Genomic DNA, 16,614 nt, shown 5'->3' on the forward strand with positions numbered 1-16,614 from the left:
AGTCAAGAAGTGCATCACTAACATGGGCGAAATGTATTCTTGCTTTTAGGATGAAGATAAGATTACCTTTTGTTATTTTTTATATATCTAACTACTTCGCTATCACCTTTGAGTTCAGTATATCTGGGTTCGACTTATTCTTCCCTGCGAAATAGTATTTACTGAAAGAAAACTAAGATTGCATTCTGAAGTAAACACCAATTACCATTTATGCTCATGTAAGGGCCACACTTTTTTCCTAAATTTTGACTGGGTGCGGCTCTTACACGAGTCAGGCCTATATCTATCAGCAGAAATGTCACACTGTTGCTGTGAGTGTTCTAAATAATAAAGTAAACACTGCTAAATGACCGCACATCTTTAATTCAAGGAAATTCCTCATCGCTTTTGCTCTGGCAGCTACTTGAAGAGCTCATCTCATGGGCGCCTTCCCAGTGGTGGTTGTCTTTGGTGCCGTCCATCTCGTTCGATATTCCAGTCACCTCGAAGCTTTTCACAATGGTGTCGCACGGCACCGAACGCCATGCACTTAAAATCCACTAACAAACTTGCTGCAACGAATCTCTTTTCAACCGTCCAGCAGGAGTCTTCTCGTGAACGTCAGCTGCCATGCACTAGAAGTAACAACACCGGAACTCAGCTTTAAATGGCCAATTGATTGAAACATCCAGCAGCTGCAGGATGCTTGTCATTCGTCCAGGAATGACAGCTAAATTCGTTCGAGTTTCGGCGAGCCGGACCTTGACACGGTCTGTGAGATGGCCTCAAAAACTGTTAAGGACGAGCAAAGCCCTCCGTTGCAACAGGCTGCCCGGTCAGTTCGCCCACATCGTTTTTACCCAGTCCAAAGCAGGTTCATCATGCATCCAACTTTTTTTTTTGGACACGAACGATAATGCCATCTGGAAACTTTTCTTTTGGCAGCGAAACCACATATGGTGGCAGCTTTCTGCCATCGGCGGTGACGGGCAGCATCACCGTGCACCGTTCCCATTGTTGTATGCACAGAGGTGCTTTTTGCACTTTTAAAATCAACTGTGCTATTTTCTGGTCTATCGAACCAGACGGACGTCTGATCCGTGTTCCCCATCTGAGACAGGTCATAGCCGTGCTCCCTTCGAAGGCTGTTAACGAAACAGTGGAACTTCAGCTGTTGGTCCTCGTACTCATTGGGCAGCTTTTGGCACAATGTCATTCAGCATCGAATGGAGAGCGCATTCCGGTTCATAAAGCGTTGAAGCCATCCCCTACTTGCTTTAATATTCGCAAGTGGAATGCCCGTGTGATGAGCGATGGCAACAGCTTTCATGCGGATCATCTCCGTCAACACTGCATAGCCGTTTTTTTCTTGTCGTCGTGACGTACTCCACAAGTTCCTTTTCAAGGTCTGGAAACTTGCACTGCTTCCTGCGGAATTCTTTCCGGTTGTGGTTCATACTAGTGAGCTGTTCTTTGTGGTTGCACCACCGATGAACTCATTTCTCGTTGACGTCGAACTTGCATCCAGCCGCCCGCTTGCTGTATTCTTTGGTGTAAGTAACAACTTTAAGCTTGAAGGCCACAATGTATGAAATCAAATCTCTCCCCATCGTCACCTAGTGGTAAAATAGACCGCGATCCTCTGAACAACACTGCACACAGCAGCCATAACCACACCAACACACTGCCCCAGACTGCAGCACCACACAAAGAAAAAATGGCTCGCAGATCGATATGGTTGCAAAAACAAGATCGTGTCCCCACGTGACCTCAAAGCACTGATGATGACAGGGAGGTTGAAAGCAGCTAGCGCCATCTAGTAGCGACTTGTGAAACTTAACTTTTGCTGGTGCACGAATTTTAGCATTTCGCTACGAAAATATGTATATATATATATATATATATATATATATATATATATATATATATATTTCAAAATTTCAACTTTGAAGTTAGGGGTGCGGCCCTTACACGGGGGCTACCCTTACACGAATATATATGGTAAAGTCCACTAAATCTCTAAACAGTGAAAACTGCAAAGGTCACCCCTAGAAAGAGGTATACACTAGCACTCTTTTCTTGTACTGTTTGAAGAGGTGAAGCTCCAGCCCTCTGCTTCACCTTTCTTTCTTCCATTTTACGCTTTTTGTGCAGAGCATCTTCCAAGGTCAGTCACGTGTCTCCCTGCACCATGACCTCCAGGACTGCCGCATTGCTGTCTGCTCACCACACGTGCCACCCATCTTTGCTGACAACTTTGACTACCAGACGCGTCTAGACTTTGTGCGCGGCATCCTAGAACACGAAGAGGTCAGTGGCAGGGCCCTAACAGTGTTTCTTATAGCTGTGCATGAAATGCCTCGACTAGTCTGCACTGAGAGTGGTAAGGTAGCTTGGGCATGTTGAAGAAAACACCAGAAAGATCCCTTACAGGCTGTGCCATCCTTAGGAACTTTCGCTGAAATGCATTGAAGGACCAGAGATTTGGGTGCAGTACTTAACGTGTGCAGTTTCCCTTGACTTAAATTCTCTGTTCCAATTGATTTGTTTTGCATACCTTTGAAGTGATGCCCTTTTTTTCAAGGTGGAATACCTACTATATTTACACGATTGTAAGTAGACCTTTTTTTATTTGAAAATCCAAAGTTGGGAGAGTCGATTTACAACCAAACCAAAGAATGGCACCATCGATAAAGCTGAGACAAATGAGACATCAGGGATGCTACGGCGTTTTTGCAATTTTATATTTCCTGTGCAGCTGTACCCAGTAGCATTCGGCTATTCTGCGTGCTTGTTTGGAAGAATTTTCAATTTTTTTGTTTACATTTACCTGCGTACTTGGCGCTCAAGGGTGTGTCGATAGTTGATGGAAGGGCCGCTGTTCCAATCGTTGCAGCACTGCCACTCGGAATGGCAACGCACACGGGAAGTGTCGGTAGCTGATGGAAGAGCCTCATGCTCATGCAGTTTCTCTTTGGCTCTGTTTGGCACATCTGACTTGTCTGCCGGTCATGTATTACGAATTTTAACTGTTGTGCTTCGTCATTAGTGCTCCAGGTCCAATAAGCATTCGACGCTCGTTCATGGCTACTATCAAGATGGCTGTCATTCTTTTGCGCTGAAGAAACGAACTGCGCGCCGGGCTGTAAGTTCAATGTTTCAGGACGGGTGATGCAAATGTAGTGGCTGCAGCAAGTCCAAATTTTGACCTCTTTCATGCGATGTCATGGTGCGGTTGTCTACGAAGTGCGCGATTTCGCGGGACAACGATGTACTATGTTTGTTAGCGAAGTGCGAGATTTCACTGGACGATGACATTAAAACGATGAGCTGTGGGACCACAGCAGCGGTGACAACGGCAGCACTAATGAGGATGATGGCACAGGTGTGAACGAGTAGTCCAGTGACTAATACAGTTTTGTTGCAAAATGAGCCCACGCACCCCCCCCCCCCCCTCCCCCCCCCCTTTTTTTTTTCTGTAATGCGATGTCAGGGGTCGACTTACGTTCAAGTCGACTTACAATCGTGTAAATACATACTATTGCATTGGGATTACTGGTCCTGGCACTGTGCATCTGTCTGCTTAGCATGCATGTTTGTCTTGCCTCCACATTATCTTGAGAAGAGTTCAGAGGTGCCGGAAGTGGCCTCTGACTTTCAGCTGGTAGTGATAATAGTGTTTTCAGTGTGCGCACTCGTGTGCATTATGCAACAATTATCTTTCCAGTATGTACCACCCTGTAACAGGAAGCCAGTTCAAGGTTAGGAGATAGCTACAAATTTTTTTAGTTAAGAATACTGTATAAATGCCTGTAAGGACTGCACCCTGTTTTCTTAAAGGAAATATTTTAAAAAATGATCCGTGTAAGGGCCGCATCCTTCGAAATGCGCATGCACAGGAGCTTCCAGGTGCCGCCCACAAATGGTGCTCTAGGCCATGGGTTGTCATCATCATCACCACCATCGTCAACTTTTTCCTCCGCCGCGAGCTCCCGCTATCCACATGAGCATCTATATCACCAGCTCCAGCCACTTCAGCATTTTGTGGTTGCCAGAGTTGTAGTAGCATGATAGTTGACTGTAGTTGTGGCTGTCGTGTGCTGCCGCCGAGTGTTGCAATTTTAGCACGATGGGCAAGCACCTTAATAGCTACACAGCTGGGAGTTTGCTCTCGAACACTGCAAGCGTGCCGCGGGCAGGGAATTCAGCGTGGACACTAAGTGCATCCGACGATAGTGCAACCAAAAGGATGCAATGAGGATCACAAGCTGCAGAAATCGCACTTTCCAGGCAAGCCGTGCAAGTTTTCTGAACTGGAAGAAGAGTTGCTCTGCTATGCAATGGAAGTGCCGAACAATGGCGACGCATTGAAAACAGACGTGCTTGCACTACTTCTGGTGGTATGAGCATGCACCAGAGCACAGCACCAGCTCGGAGTCGGAAGACTCTGCGAGGAATAATGGAATGTAGAATAAGTACCTCTCATTCTCTAATTGATGTGTGTTTACTTTGAAAAAAAAAAAAAATTTGTTCGCACCTTACGTATATGGGCTGCACCCCGAAAATTGGCCCTCGAATCTGGAAAATAAAGTGCAGTCCTTTATACGGTAATCACATAGCAGCTGCAGGAAGAGTTGAGTGGCTCACATGCTACTCTTTCTCAAGAAACACTTCCTCCACCCACTTACTAATTTGGGCTTTTATGCTGTGGCTTATATCCTTACTCTCTCATTCCCTTCCCCACCCCATGCTGCTCCAGATTATGGGCAACTCAATGTACATGCACATCAGCGACAGCCACTACGCAGCTTCGGCGTGCAACCTGGTCATGTATGACGCTGTGAGGTGAGCCGCTGTGCCATCAGCACGCATTGGCTGGCCTTGCTTGCTGCAACTTGCAGTAGGAAACTTCAAAAATTTGTGGATTTTATTAAAGCCAAGGTTTCTGTTCAGCACTATCAGTGACTGCACATAGCGTGAAAACCTTTCCAGAATATGGTGTTTTGTCATCAATCATTTGAGATCGAAATCGCAAAAGAAAGGATTGTGTGACCAAGAGCACAATTGGCACATTCTGTGTTATGTGCTTTGTACGCAATAGTGTGTAGGAACATTTTGTAAAGAGTGAAGTCGAGATATTGGCTTCACCGTCCAGGAAGCCATTCTACAAAGGCTGACAGATTGTTATCAGCACTGACTAGCTTATACTCAATTTTGGTTGGCCTTCGGTTGGTTATAGAAACATGCTCATAGAAAGGCTGTAAGCAGGACTCGCAAATGTTTTATTTCTTCAGTGCACTTGAATAAATTCAGCCCCCTGTTAGGGTTTCAGATGCATTTAACATGGAGAGCTGGTTTTGCTGCTAAGAAACTCGTATTTAGACAAACTAGTGAATCTTTTGGAGCAGAGCTGTAGAACTTGCAATGCCAGAATACTGCATGCTATTATTTCTTGCCTGCTTTTGTTGGCACCTCTGTAGCCATTTCTTTTTTGTCATTTAGATGTGTTCTGGGGTTTACAATCCAGTTCACACTGGAGTCTAAAAAAGCTGCTTCTGACCATGAAGTATCCTGTGTCGTGCTGTGAACATTGCAGTTCTGTAGGAACAGTTTAGAATCCCTGGCATTCACAGTGATAGGAATGCTGTCCCAGTTGCTCCAACCTGTTTACATGCTGATACAATTTGATCGTTTTTAATGAAACTGTGCCATTGCTGCGCCAAAATGCTGTTTCAACAACCGATAGCTGCAATAGTACTGAATTTTAGGCCTGTGAGATTTAACGGGCATTTGTGCGGCACAAGCACGCTTCCCATATGGTCATTATAAACCGGAAATAAGGTTTCAGAGGTGTTACAGCTGAATACTTGATTTCACGGACCTCAATTGCGCACGGCGTGAATATTCGAGCTTTTGGTTTGTTTGCACAGTAGAACCACGTAAATTCGCACTTTCAGGTTGGAAATTTGGTTGTCGTAAATAGGAGTTCTAATTTTAGACACTTCCAATGATGGGGTGGCATTCTCCATGGATTGCCGTACGGTGAACTCTTTCTGCACACGTGATATCGAGCTTGTGTCATTGGTGGATGTCTTCAGCTGCATGAGCTTGAATTATAGTTAAGTGCAGGGAAATCGTCTGAACCAAGTCTCTTGTGATTTTGAAATCACACAGCTGCACCTCTCGCGATGAAGCGTTTTGTCACCTTGCTTCCTATTCTGAACCAAGACACTTGGTTCAGAAGAGGAAGCAAGGAAAGCGTGACATGCACACTGGAACTCCGATACCATGAGCGGAGGAAAATGATGATGCTCCTTGAGGCAAAGACCACACATGGTGACAAAACGCTTCACCGCAAGAGGCGCAGCTGTGTCGGATTGTAACAAAGTTGTGTTATGCCATGAAACAGGGATGCCATGGTTGTGCTCCTGCTCGACATCATAATTATAACAAAGCAGAGTGTCCACACTCATCCTGGAGCGATCGCTGTTCCTAGTGGCCTCTATAGTTAACGGCTTTCAGTAACTAAGTTCCTTCAATCTGAGTGCGTTTGACGGTGCAGACATCGTGATGCTAGAGCACATATTGTATTTACTTACGTAGTGAGCCCACTTTTTTTTTCGAGGGTTCATGATGCAGAGAAAAAAGTTTCAGCAGTCTTTTTTGTGAGTTGAAATTTCACATCATATGTGCCCGCCCACCGGCTCGTCCGACTCGTCTATCCGTCCATATTAACAAAAGCACATGGTCAGCTGCGTTCGCGTCTTGTGTTTAGCATCGTTCGCTTCAAAAAGCGTTTGGTGCATCACATCTTGATCTGACAATTTTGTGATAGTCGAAGGCGCCGGCCAACCACGGCGAGATAAAACGAACATGCTGAGCACCAGCCCTGAAAGTCAGGTGTGCAAAGTTAAAAAAACATGAATGTTTAAGTGTTACCTGCATTGCTCAGGCATTTTCGCTCCCCATCTTGAGCTCGCCAAATCGCTTGGGGGCCTGAAGGTTCGGCTTCCTCCATAGCATTCAGTGTAGAGGATGTTGTGTAGTGTTCTGGTTCAAACTGCTATGCTTCTCTCCAATGCTCAAGCGCTGGCAGAATTTCAAAGCATGCAGTGGCACAGCTGGGTGCACAGCAGTGTGCCGAGCAAACCACTGTCGCCACCAGTCCTGTTGAGGACGAACAGCGTCTTGGTGCCTTGCCAAGTTCCAAGCACAGCACCCCTCCCACAGAAGTTTTAATCAAAAAACAAGCACACCGTGACATTACAGACACGCTGCCAAGGTTTGCACTGCGGACGGGGAAAAATTCAGGAATGACAAAGGACAAAAATGGGGGTTGAGCTCATTATACGAGCGTGTTCATTACATGGGCAAATGCGCTACTTACTTGACATTTTCTAAATCTTGCGAACTTTCTTTTTAGGCCTAAAAATGAAACCAACACCAAAGTCACATTGAAGAAAACAACTGAAATGGGCATTTCTCAATATTCTCTGCAACTTTGCCATAGAGCATTGTACATTAAAGTTTATATTTTTACCTTATTTCTGTGTGGGGAAGCTGCTCCAAGTTGAATTTTCACCTGCTACAAAGCCTGCTCCAAAATGCTCAACAGACTGCATTAACCCTCTGTATTGGTGTTTATGTAGTCTGTTAGAATGTGTCTGTGCAATGGTGATGAAAGTGTGCATTGTTTCCTCTGCGTGCGCCACAGCCAGGATGTGCTGCAGAGGTGGACCCACCCGCTGGTGCCCGACCTGTTTGTGAAAGAGGAGGAGGGAGAGGGCAGCCCTGTGTGTGTTTACCACCGGCACAACATCTACAAGCCCGTGTCGGGACTGCAGCTGTCACGGTAATGTCGCTGCACGTTATGCAAAGTCGCGGCATGTGGGCGCTCGAAGTTTTAGTTACTATCAAAAGCAGTTGCAGCCAGAGACCCGTGTGTTCACCTGCTGGGCATAGAAAATGCTATATGCGGGGTTTGGGGCTGTCGTTGGCCGTGTGGACGTGCGGGTGTTCCACTCTGGAGAATGTACCACTTGGGGTCATATTGCCAGCTAATGCTGCAAACTCCAACGTCTGTCATATTCATTTTGCCCAAGGCAGAGAAGTGAACATCCGGTTCTTGTGCTCGTGCTGTCCTTTTTGTGCTGTGACTGCTGTTACCATGAACAACCAGCTTGCCTAAGCTTCTACCTTTGGACAATGAAAGGTATTTTTTTTTATTACAGAACAGCCCTTTTATAGTAAACTCGCATGTAGCAAGAACACGTGTGTAATAGAGTGAAACTTTGTTCCCATTTCGCCTTCCATAGACTATATTTTAACGCGACAGCGTTAAGGGCCCCGTGTTGCAGAAAAGCCAGTGTCATCGGCGGCGTTGGCCGTGAGCGAAAAATCTCTCCTCGTCCTCGCAAGTACTCCACTGCCACAACAGATAGCGCGTGACGGCAGTGCCTTCCACTCTTCTCGTTCGGGCGCAGTGGGGCCATGCGGGCGGTCAGCGGCGAACAACGCAGTGCACATTCAAAGCACATTCACCATGAAGCTTGCGGCTTGCTACCCGTTCATTCGGCGCGGAAGCTGTGCTGGCGTTCATGGCATCGGGTTTGTCGAGAACGATGTGCCGACGAACTACGACAGCAACCTGGGTCCTGCGCGTTTCGGCAAGGCGCCTGGCAGCGCTTCTACGTGGTTTGCCGCTCCGTGCGTCCGTTTCACCGTGCGTAGCAGAGCGATTTGTCTAACAGGCAAGACGTCGCATCGAACGGGCGATGGCGTTCCGTGAACTTCCTGGAAGTGCTGCAACACGCTTTCGCGTTCCACTCTTAAAGGCGAAGCTTAAGGGTCCTCCAATTTTTTTTGTTTATAGTACAGACATCGTTAATAAAGAAGCAGTTATAGTAAAGAGCATTTGGCCATGGCAAAGTGCTTCCCGCAGAATGATTGCATCACGGCACACGTGCGGTTTAAGACATCTCAGAGGCGCACACCGAAATGGTGTAATAGCAAGGCAGACGGGTATTAAAGGCATTAAAATGGTGCTCTTTGAGATGGCTCAGCCTCTTGACTAGGGAGCGGCGAAGGGAAGCCACCTTTCTGAAGTGAGGCAAAGCGTGCGCTGTGCGTGGACAAACAGAAAGAAAAGCTATGAAAGTGGAAAGAAGGTGCGAGAGGGAAGGCAGTAAAAGAGTTGTGAGGAGTAGAGGGAAAAAGGCGTACAGTCACAGCACTGAGCAGCGCAAAGCATGAAGCGGCGACTGCAACAATCGAAAACGCGGCGGTACTGCATGAGGGAAAGTTTCACATCACTTGATTGTGTCACGCACGCTTTTTAACCATTGTCTTTTAAATAACACTGAGGGCACAGAAGACAATGCCGTGTTCATGAAATGCTTTCGTTCTCACGTGGACTCATTATAATTGTGGCCACATTATACTTTTCCTACTAAGGTATTTTCACAAGACTTGGACAAAATCGAAAACGTGATAACATAAAATGTGGTAACTGAAAATAAATTAGTAGGACATAATAGGATGATTAGAGGAGCATTCAAGTTATTTGTAAACAAAATATGTTTACAAAGTAGCCAAATTACCAGATAGCATCCTCAGAGCATCATCAACAACTGATATGCTAGTAATGACACTGATATACCGTATAAACGCACTTTATTTTCCAGATTCGAGGGCCACTTTTCGTGGTGCAGCCCATACACGTGATGTGCGAAAAAAAATTCTAAGTAGGTAAAACAGACCAATCAGGGAATGAGCGACATTTATTCTACGTTCAATCGAAACTCGCAAAGTCTTCCGACTCTGAGCTGATGCTGTACTCTGGTGCATGCTCATCCCTCAAGAAGCCGCTCAGCACGTCCGTTGTCAACACACAGCTGTTGTTCCGCACTTCCATCACATAGCAAAGCAGCTCTTCTTCCAGTTTGGGAAACTTCCGCGGCTTGCCTCGGAAAGCATGCTTTTTTGAGCTTCTGTTCCTTGGTGCATCCTTTTTGGCTGCGCCATCGTCGGGCGCACTTCTCGGCCACGTCAAATTTCCTGTCCGCCGCTCGCTTGCCGTGTTCGAGAGCAGACACCCAGCCTTGTAGCTGTTAAGGTGCTTGCCCATCTTGCTAAAATCGCAACGCTCGGTGGCAGCACACGAAAAGCCACAACTACAGTGAACTATCATGCTATCACAACTCCCATGTCTTTGACAGCCACAAAAGGCTGGAGCTGGTGATACTAATGCGAATATAGATAGCAGGAGCTCGAGGAGTAGGAAAAAATTGACGGTGTTGATGATGACCTGCGGCTTCGGGCGCCATCCGTGGGTGGCACCTGGAAGCTCCTGTGCACGTGCATTTCAAAGCTATTCCTGCATGGGTCATTGAAAGTTTGCATGCAGCCCTTACACATACTTTTTTTTTACTATTTCTTCTGGGAAAACAGGGTGCAGCCCTTATACGTGTTTATACGGCATTCATGTTGGCTATATCTGCACCAGAAAGGTACCGTATTTATACGCATAATTTGCGCCCTCGCATAATTTGCGCACCCTTAACTTATCACCCGGGTTTACAAAATTTTTTTACTCACATATTTTACGCACCGCACTGCGCTAGACCACCACCATGCACACGGGCTCTACCCTATGGCTCTACCCAGTAGCATTCGGCTATTCCGCGTGTTTGTTCGGAAGGCTTTTTGAATCTTTTGTGCACTGGACGTTCATGGTGGTGTCAGGGGCCCCTGTTACAATCGCGGCGGCACCAGCAGCATCGCCACTCGGAACAGCCAGCAGCGCTTCCGGGGAGGATCGGCAGCTGATAGAAGAGCCAACACCGATGTTTGTTTGGCTGATGCACGTGACTCGACTGCCGACTATGCTTCTCTTGGTGGCTCTGACGGCTTGTGTTCGGTTGTTCGGTCGTGTCTTGAGATGGGATGGATATCACAACTATAATACGGCAAGTTTCAAAGTGCTTGTCAGCGCCTTATCACGGCGCGGAGCAGCAAAGCCAGCGAGAATAACTGCATGCGCACAAGTTTGTCCATAGACGACAATCGTTGTGTCGGCAAAATTGTGCACACGTGGCTATTCTTGCCGGCTTCTCAGCTCCGCGCCGTGATAAGGCGCCGACAAGCAGTTTGGTCGACGCTCGAGCGGTACTGTTAAAGAATTGTGTGGTGTGATAATTGATTTCTTGATTCGCGGTTGCTTTTCCGGACGAAGCTGCGAAAGCAAAGTTACAGAATCCGGAACTACCGAACAATTGGCTGGGCCGGAAGCGATGACGCTGTTTTAGTGTCTTATTCAGCTCCGTGTATGCACCTTCATGCCATCCCGCAAGGAGGGGGGGGGGGGTGCACGGCCTTTCATTTAGAGTGAACTTTTTTTTAGGGGGCTGCCAGCGTGGGGTGCAGGTCCGGGTGCTGACGTATACGCAGCAACATACACTATACCTATATTGCGCATTATGACCTTTGTGGAGTTTTTTAAGTCGCGCTCGCGAAATCCCCGCGTAATTTGCACACCCTCTTCTTGGAGCCCTAAATCCCTAATAAAAAGTGCACAAATTATGCGCGTAAACACGGTAGTTCGCCATACATCCAAACTAGGGACAAGTCTCTTATGTTGTGACAGAGCTCAAGTGTCATGACTGGCAACATCCTGTGCTTTTTTTTTACGTAAACCCTTACTGTGATTTCATTCCTTATCAAGACCTCTAGAAGTAAGAGTGACGTGTGACAGAATGATAGATGGTTGTCATGCCTATTTTGCTCTGGTTCCATTCGTGCCAAAAAAGGTGTCTTAAGTGAACGCTAAGATCAGCGGGTTCAAGGTTCAAATAACTTAAGACATCACTGTCGTGACAGCGATTAGCACCGCGTAGCACGTCTTTTTATACTGCTCCATGTTTTCGTCCAAAATCTTACCTAGGCTTTAGGACGTTCGAGTGACGTGGTGAAGTGCTTTTGTGGGCATGCTACTTGAACAGCTTCCACAGAGTTACACACTAAGTGTAAAATGCAGCCCATACTAGTGCATCCATTGTCTCCAGAACAGAACTTTAAACTGGTCAGGACTGGAGTTTTCTCCGGCAACATGTAGTGTCATTAACCTGAAATTATGCTTTTTTCGCTGCATGGGTTTGTCAATGTTGAGTTGCTTTTAGGCTTTGGTTACATTTCCCCACTACAGTGGCCTGAGGAGCCATGCAGAATGTGAGATAAAAGATTAAATTAGCATACAAGCACCGGTGATAATGGCATGTTGCTTATTATGCATCCTTTATATATATTTCTCACATGAAGTATAGCTCAAAGGCAGGGAAGAACGACATCTGGTGCTTATTGTCACAACCAACATCTGTGTTAGTTCTACCTAAGTACAACTTACATGAAGTTTGGTAAATGTGTTCAAAGTTTCCGATTGTCTTAAGAAGACTCTCTCTATGGTGCACACATGCTGTAGTTATGGTGTACAGCATTACGCTCTAAGAGCAATGTTGCACGATTGTTATTCTCTGCGAAGCCCAGTCTATGTTGTATCCATGCGTGGAAAGTCACTTTGGGGAGTGTAGCTCATTAATTAGTTGATCATTAATCGGTTTTTCAATGAATAAAAGAAACTAAATTAAAGTGAGAGGGAGCCTATATTAATGGGGCTTTACTGGTGGCCTTAAAGGGAAGTTGAAATTCTTTTTTGAAAATTTGACCAAAATCAAGCATTAAAATGTATAAAGCCTGTAGGTAAAGTATGATAAGTAGTTTTGTGCTAGTATTTAAAATGGCAACATAATCGCCAACTTAAATTGTGGCAATGTGCAGGCTTTTTCTTATTGCAAGAAAGTGCGGTGGAGCTGCATGGTGGAGTGAATTTATGTGTAAATTTAAAGGAAAATGTGAATTTATTTGTACCTTAGTACTAGTGCATCTTGCAGGGGAGTTCATTCATGCTGCTAAGCAACAAAAGGCACAGACATAAAAGACATGCACAGAAGAAGAGGTTGGTGGGAGGAGAGCAGGTTTCCTACATTGTGCCTGTCCTGTCTACCTGGTTGCCCATGTTTAAGGTTAATTTTTAGGGGGAAAGGAACTGGCACAGTATCTGTCTCACATATCACCTGAACTGGGCAGTAAGGGAAGGGATAAAGGAGGGACTGAGAGGAGAAAGGAAGAAACAGGTGCGATAGTGGAGGGCTCAGGAATAACTTTGACCACCTGGGGTCTTTAGCCTACACTGACATTCGAACCTGGGTACTCTGAATCAGTAGCTGAGCGCCCTAACCACTGAACCACCACAGCAGCTTCGTTGCCTGTGTGTGTCTTATGTTTGCACATTTCATTGTTAATGTACAACCTTTGTCCATAAAGTTCGGAGACTGAGTCCATTAAAAAAAATGCGTTTAACATTGAAATCATTTGTGCAGCACAACTTCGAAATAGTCTCTTTTGCAGTCTATACACAGCTTCCAACACTTCTTGAGGTCTTGGAAACGGTTGAAAAACGCTTCTTTTGCCAGGGCTGTCAGCTTCTTTGTCATGGCGTCTTGAATGGCCTCCACGCTCTGCATCCAGGTAGCTTTTAGGGCTCTCTTCACATGAGGAAACAGGAAAAAATCGCATGGGGAGAGGTCATGCGAGTATGGCAGATGGGGAAGTACAGTAATGTGGTGCTTGGCGACAAATTTTGTCACACTGAGAGCAGTGTGCGGCCTTGGGTTATCGTAGAGAAGGCTCCATTGTCCAGATGCCCATAAGTCAGGGCAACGGCGTCATTGTCCATCACGCATGTTTTGGAGCACGCGGTTATAAAACTCCTGATTCACCACCTGCCCTTGTGGGACGAGCTCGTGGTATAGGATACCTCTGGCATCGAAAAAAGCTATCAGCATCGTCTTTGTTTTAGTCTTCTGTCGCCGCACCTTTCTCGACGCCGGAGAGCTTGTGGACCGCCATTCAGTGCTGTGCCTCTTTGTTTGAGGAACATAATGAAAACATCCTGTTTTGTCTTCAGCAATGATGCTGTCGACGAATGCAGCAGCCTTCTCTGCCTCGGAGAGCAAATCGGTGCTCACTGATGCCCTCGTGTCCTTCTGGTCCTGTGTGAGGGAGGGCGGCACAAGTGTGGCATTCAGCTTTCGTTTCCCCAAGTTCTGACGCAAAATTTGGTGGCATATTGTCTTACTAATGTCGAGAGCATCCAATAGCATGCGGACTGTAATGGTGCGGTCTTGCTGTACGATTTCCCTGATCCGAGCCACGTTGTTTTCATTCCGTGAGGTTGAAGGGCGGCCATCCCTTTTGTCGTCTTCCACCGACGTTCTCCCCGAAACGAACCTCTTGTGCCACTCGAAAACTCGCGCCCGCGATAATGTCTCGTTGCCGTAAGCATCATGAAGGAGGTCATACGTCTGTGTGGCTGTCTTGCAAAGCTTCACACAGAATTTTATGCTTACACGCTGTTCAAGGTGGACGTCCATCTCTTCACATTCACTCACAGTAGAATGTGCAGGCGACTAGTGACGTATTTTTCTACGTGTAGTGCCATCTAGTGGCTGCGACAGCAATTGACTTAAATAGCTCAGGTTAGCCCAAAAAGAGGGCGCTACACATACGCACCAACGTTTGTTTTGGGGAATCGTTTCTAGAGAAGAAAATAAATCGGTCTCGAAACTTTACGGACAAAGGTTGTAGAAAGGACTTGGATGTTACGGAAAGTCGATTTTGTGAGGACCTGCCGCTGGTATTCTCTGTGTGTGTTTTATGTTTGCGCATTTCATTGTTAGTATAGAAAGGACTTGGGTGTTACTTAAAGTCAATTTTGTCAGGCCCTGCCCCTGGTATTTTTTTTATGTGTGCGTGGGTACATGCCTTCTTGTGTGCAAAGCAGTGAAAGCACTGGATCGAGTCGCATTCGGTACAAACTGTGAATTTCCAAGGGATCATGTAGAGAGTAACACTGTTGCCCTTGAAACCTGCATTCACAGGAGCTGCATACTGGAGCCCAGCACGTTTGTCGGCTCCGGCACCAAAATTGGGGACAACACTGTCGTGGCAAACTCGGTGATTGGCAAGAACTGCACCATAGGTGAGTCAGATGGTGCCACTTATGTTAATTAGCGAGCCATACAGATCTGAGTGATTTTTTCTCATGTGCTGCTAATCGCTAAACGTGTTATGCAACCAGAATCTGAATGTAGCTCTGTGGGACATCTTTGTTGCCCGCAATTCTGAGCTTGAGAAACGCCAAATCATGTGAACAGAAAAAAAGACGAACTGCGCAACAAGAACACGGACGAAAGGGAGGCAGACACACACTAACGCGTTAGTGTGTGTCTGCCTCCCTTTCGTCCGTGTTCTTGTTGCGCAGTTTGTCTTTTTTGCATTATGATCAACCAACTAGCCCGACAAGTCCTGTTGAATCATGTGAACAGGGAATGCACCATTAAGGTTCTACTGTAATTGCATATGAAGAATTGGTTTTTGCCCCGACTTAGTGGACCATTAAATTGCTTTGAGACAGAGCAGCAGTTCAGGGCCTTTCCCTGGCATAACATTGAATTCCCTGCAGAATCTTTCATCAGTAGAGCCACTCATCGGTACAGGTAATCAGTAAATTTCATCTTCTCGAAGGTGCTAGCACGGTGTAACCTGGTTAATTCGAACTAAACATCTGGATCAAGTGCATTAAGAGTCTCTCCATGATGCGGAGTCTGCATAACTTCAACAAACTTTTGCTCCCCTCTCTTTTGAGCTTGAATAATCGAGAGTTGACTGTAACAACATTAAACTAATTAATGTTTATTGGGTGGTTTATTTTTTGCTTTTTGAGTAATGGGCCCCTTTTTACGTTATCCTGTTGGAAGTGATTGATACGCGTCCATTCCCCACGTTTTCCTTGGCTGCTATGTATTACATTCACACTTGATGTTGCAGTTTGATTGTGGAGACCATATGGAACATTGATGCTGTTCCAATAGCAGGCAGAAAAATAATGCAGGTTGCATAGTCTGGTGCTGTGGCATACTTCACTGCTGGTGTGAGTGCATAGAAGCTTCGGATGTAATAAGAGAACAGGGCATTTTGCATCATCATCAACACCATCAAGTTTGTTATTTTCGTCTTTGCTTTTACATCTTGTAAATGACTTTTTTGGTCAGTGATAACCTACCGCGATTTTTAAGTTATTTGTATAAAAGCCGCCTTTTGTGGAATGCCCCTTTACAGGGTACAGTTAAGGTATTAAACTGCAGTGCTCTGTTTTCATGGGGATTGCGGTGGCCCAAAGTGACATGGCTGTTCTTTGTCCCACAGCACTTTGCGCTTCAAATACTAAGTGACTGTGCTTAGACACGCTGTATGCGCTTTCATTTCAACGGCCACAGTTATTAGTGTTCCGAGGACATGGAACCAAGGGGCCATGATATACAACCCATAAACAGCCAAGGATGCTTGTTCAAGGCTTGGCGAGTCATTTGTCTGTTTGGCAGTGCACTTCTGATGACAGAGCCAAGAAGAAAGAGGAAAAGCCAGTAATGGACAGTGGCATGAGAGCTCTAGTGTTTGGTATGTGTAGTGTCTAATGCACATTGCTGCGCTAGATGATCGAAAGAAGAGCTGAAGCTAACT

The 16,614-nt window shown here is 46.0% G+C and overlaps 1 protein-coding gene across 1 annotated transcript in view; it reads left to right on the forward strand.

Moving 5' to 3' along the window:
• eIF2Bepsilon (eukaryotic translation initiation factor 2B subunit epsilon) overlaps window positions 1–16,614 on the forward strand; it is a 57,524-nt gene that overhangs the window by 14,594 nt on the left and 26,316 nt on the right. The window contains exons 5-8 of the mRNA XM_077657380.1: window positions 2,134–2,289; window positions 4,739–4,824; window positions 7,694–7,831; window positions 14,973–15,073. Coding sequence (XP_077513506.1) covers window positions 2,134–2,289; window positions 4,739–4,824; window positions 7,694–7,831; window positions 14,973–15,073 — 481 coding nt within the window. The remainder of the gene's footprint in view (window positions 1–2,133; window positions 2,290–4,738; window positions 4,825–7,693; window positions 7,832–14,972; window positions 15,074–16,614) is intronic.

This window comes from Amblyomma americanum, chromosome 3 (assembly GCF_052857255.1).
Source record: "Amblyomma americanum isolate KBUSLIRL-KWMA chromosome 3, ASM5285725v1, whole genome shotgun sequence".
Taxonomy (NCBI): Eukaryota; Metazoa; Arthropoda; class Arachnida; order Ixodida; family Ixodidae; genus Amblyomma; species Amblyomma americanum.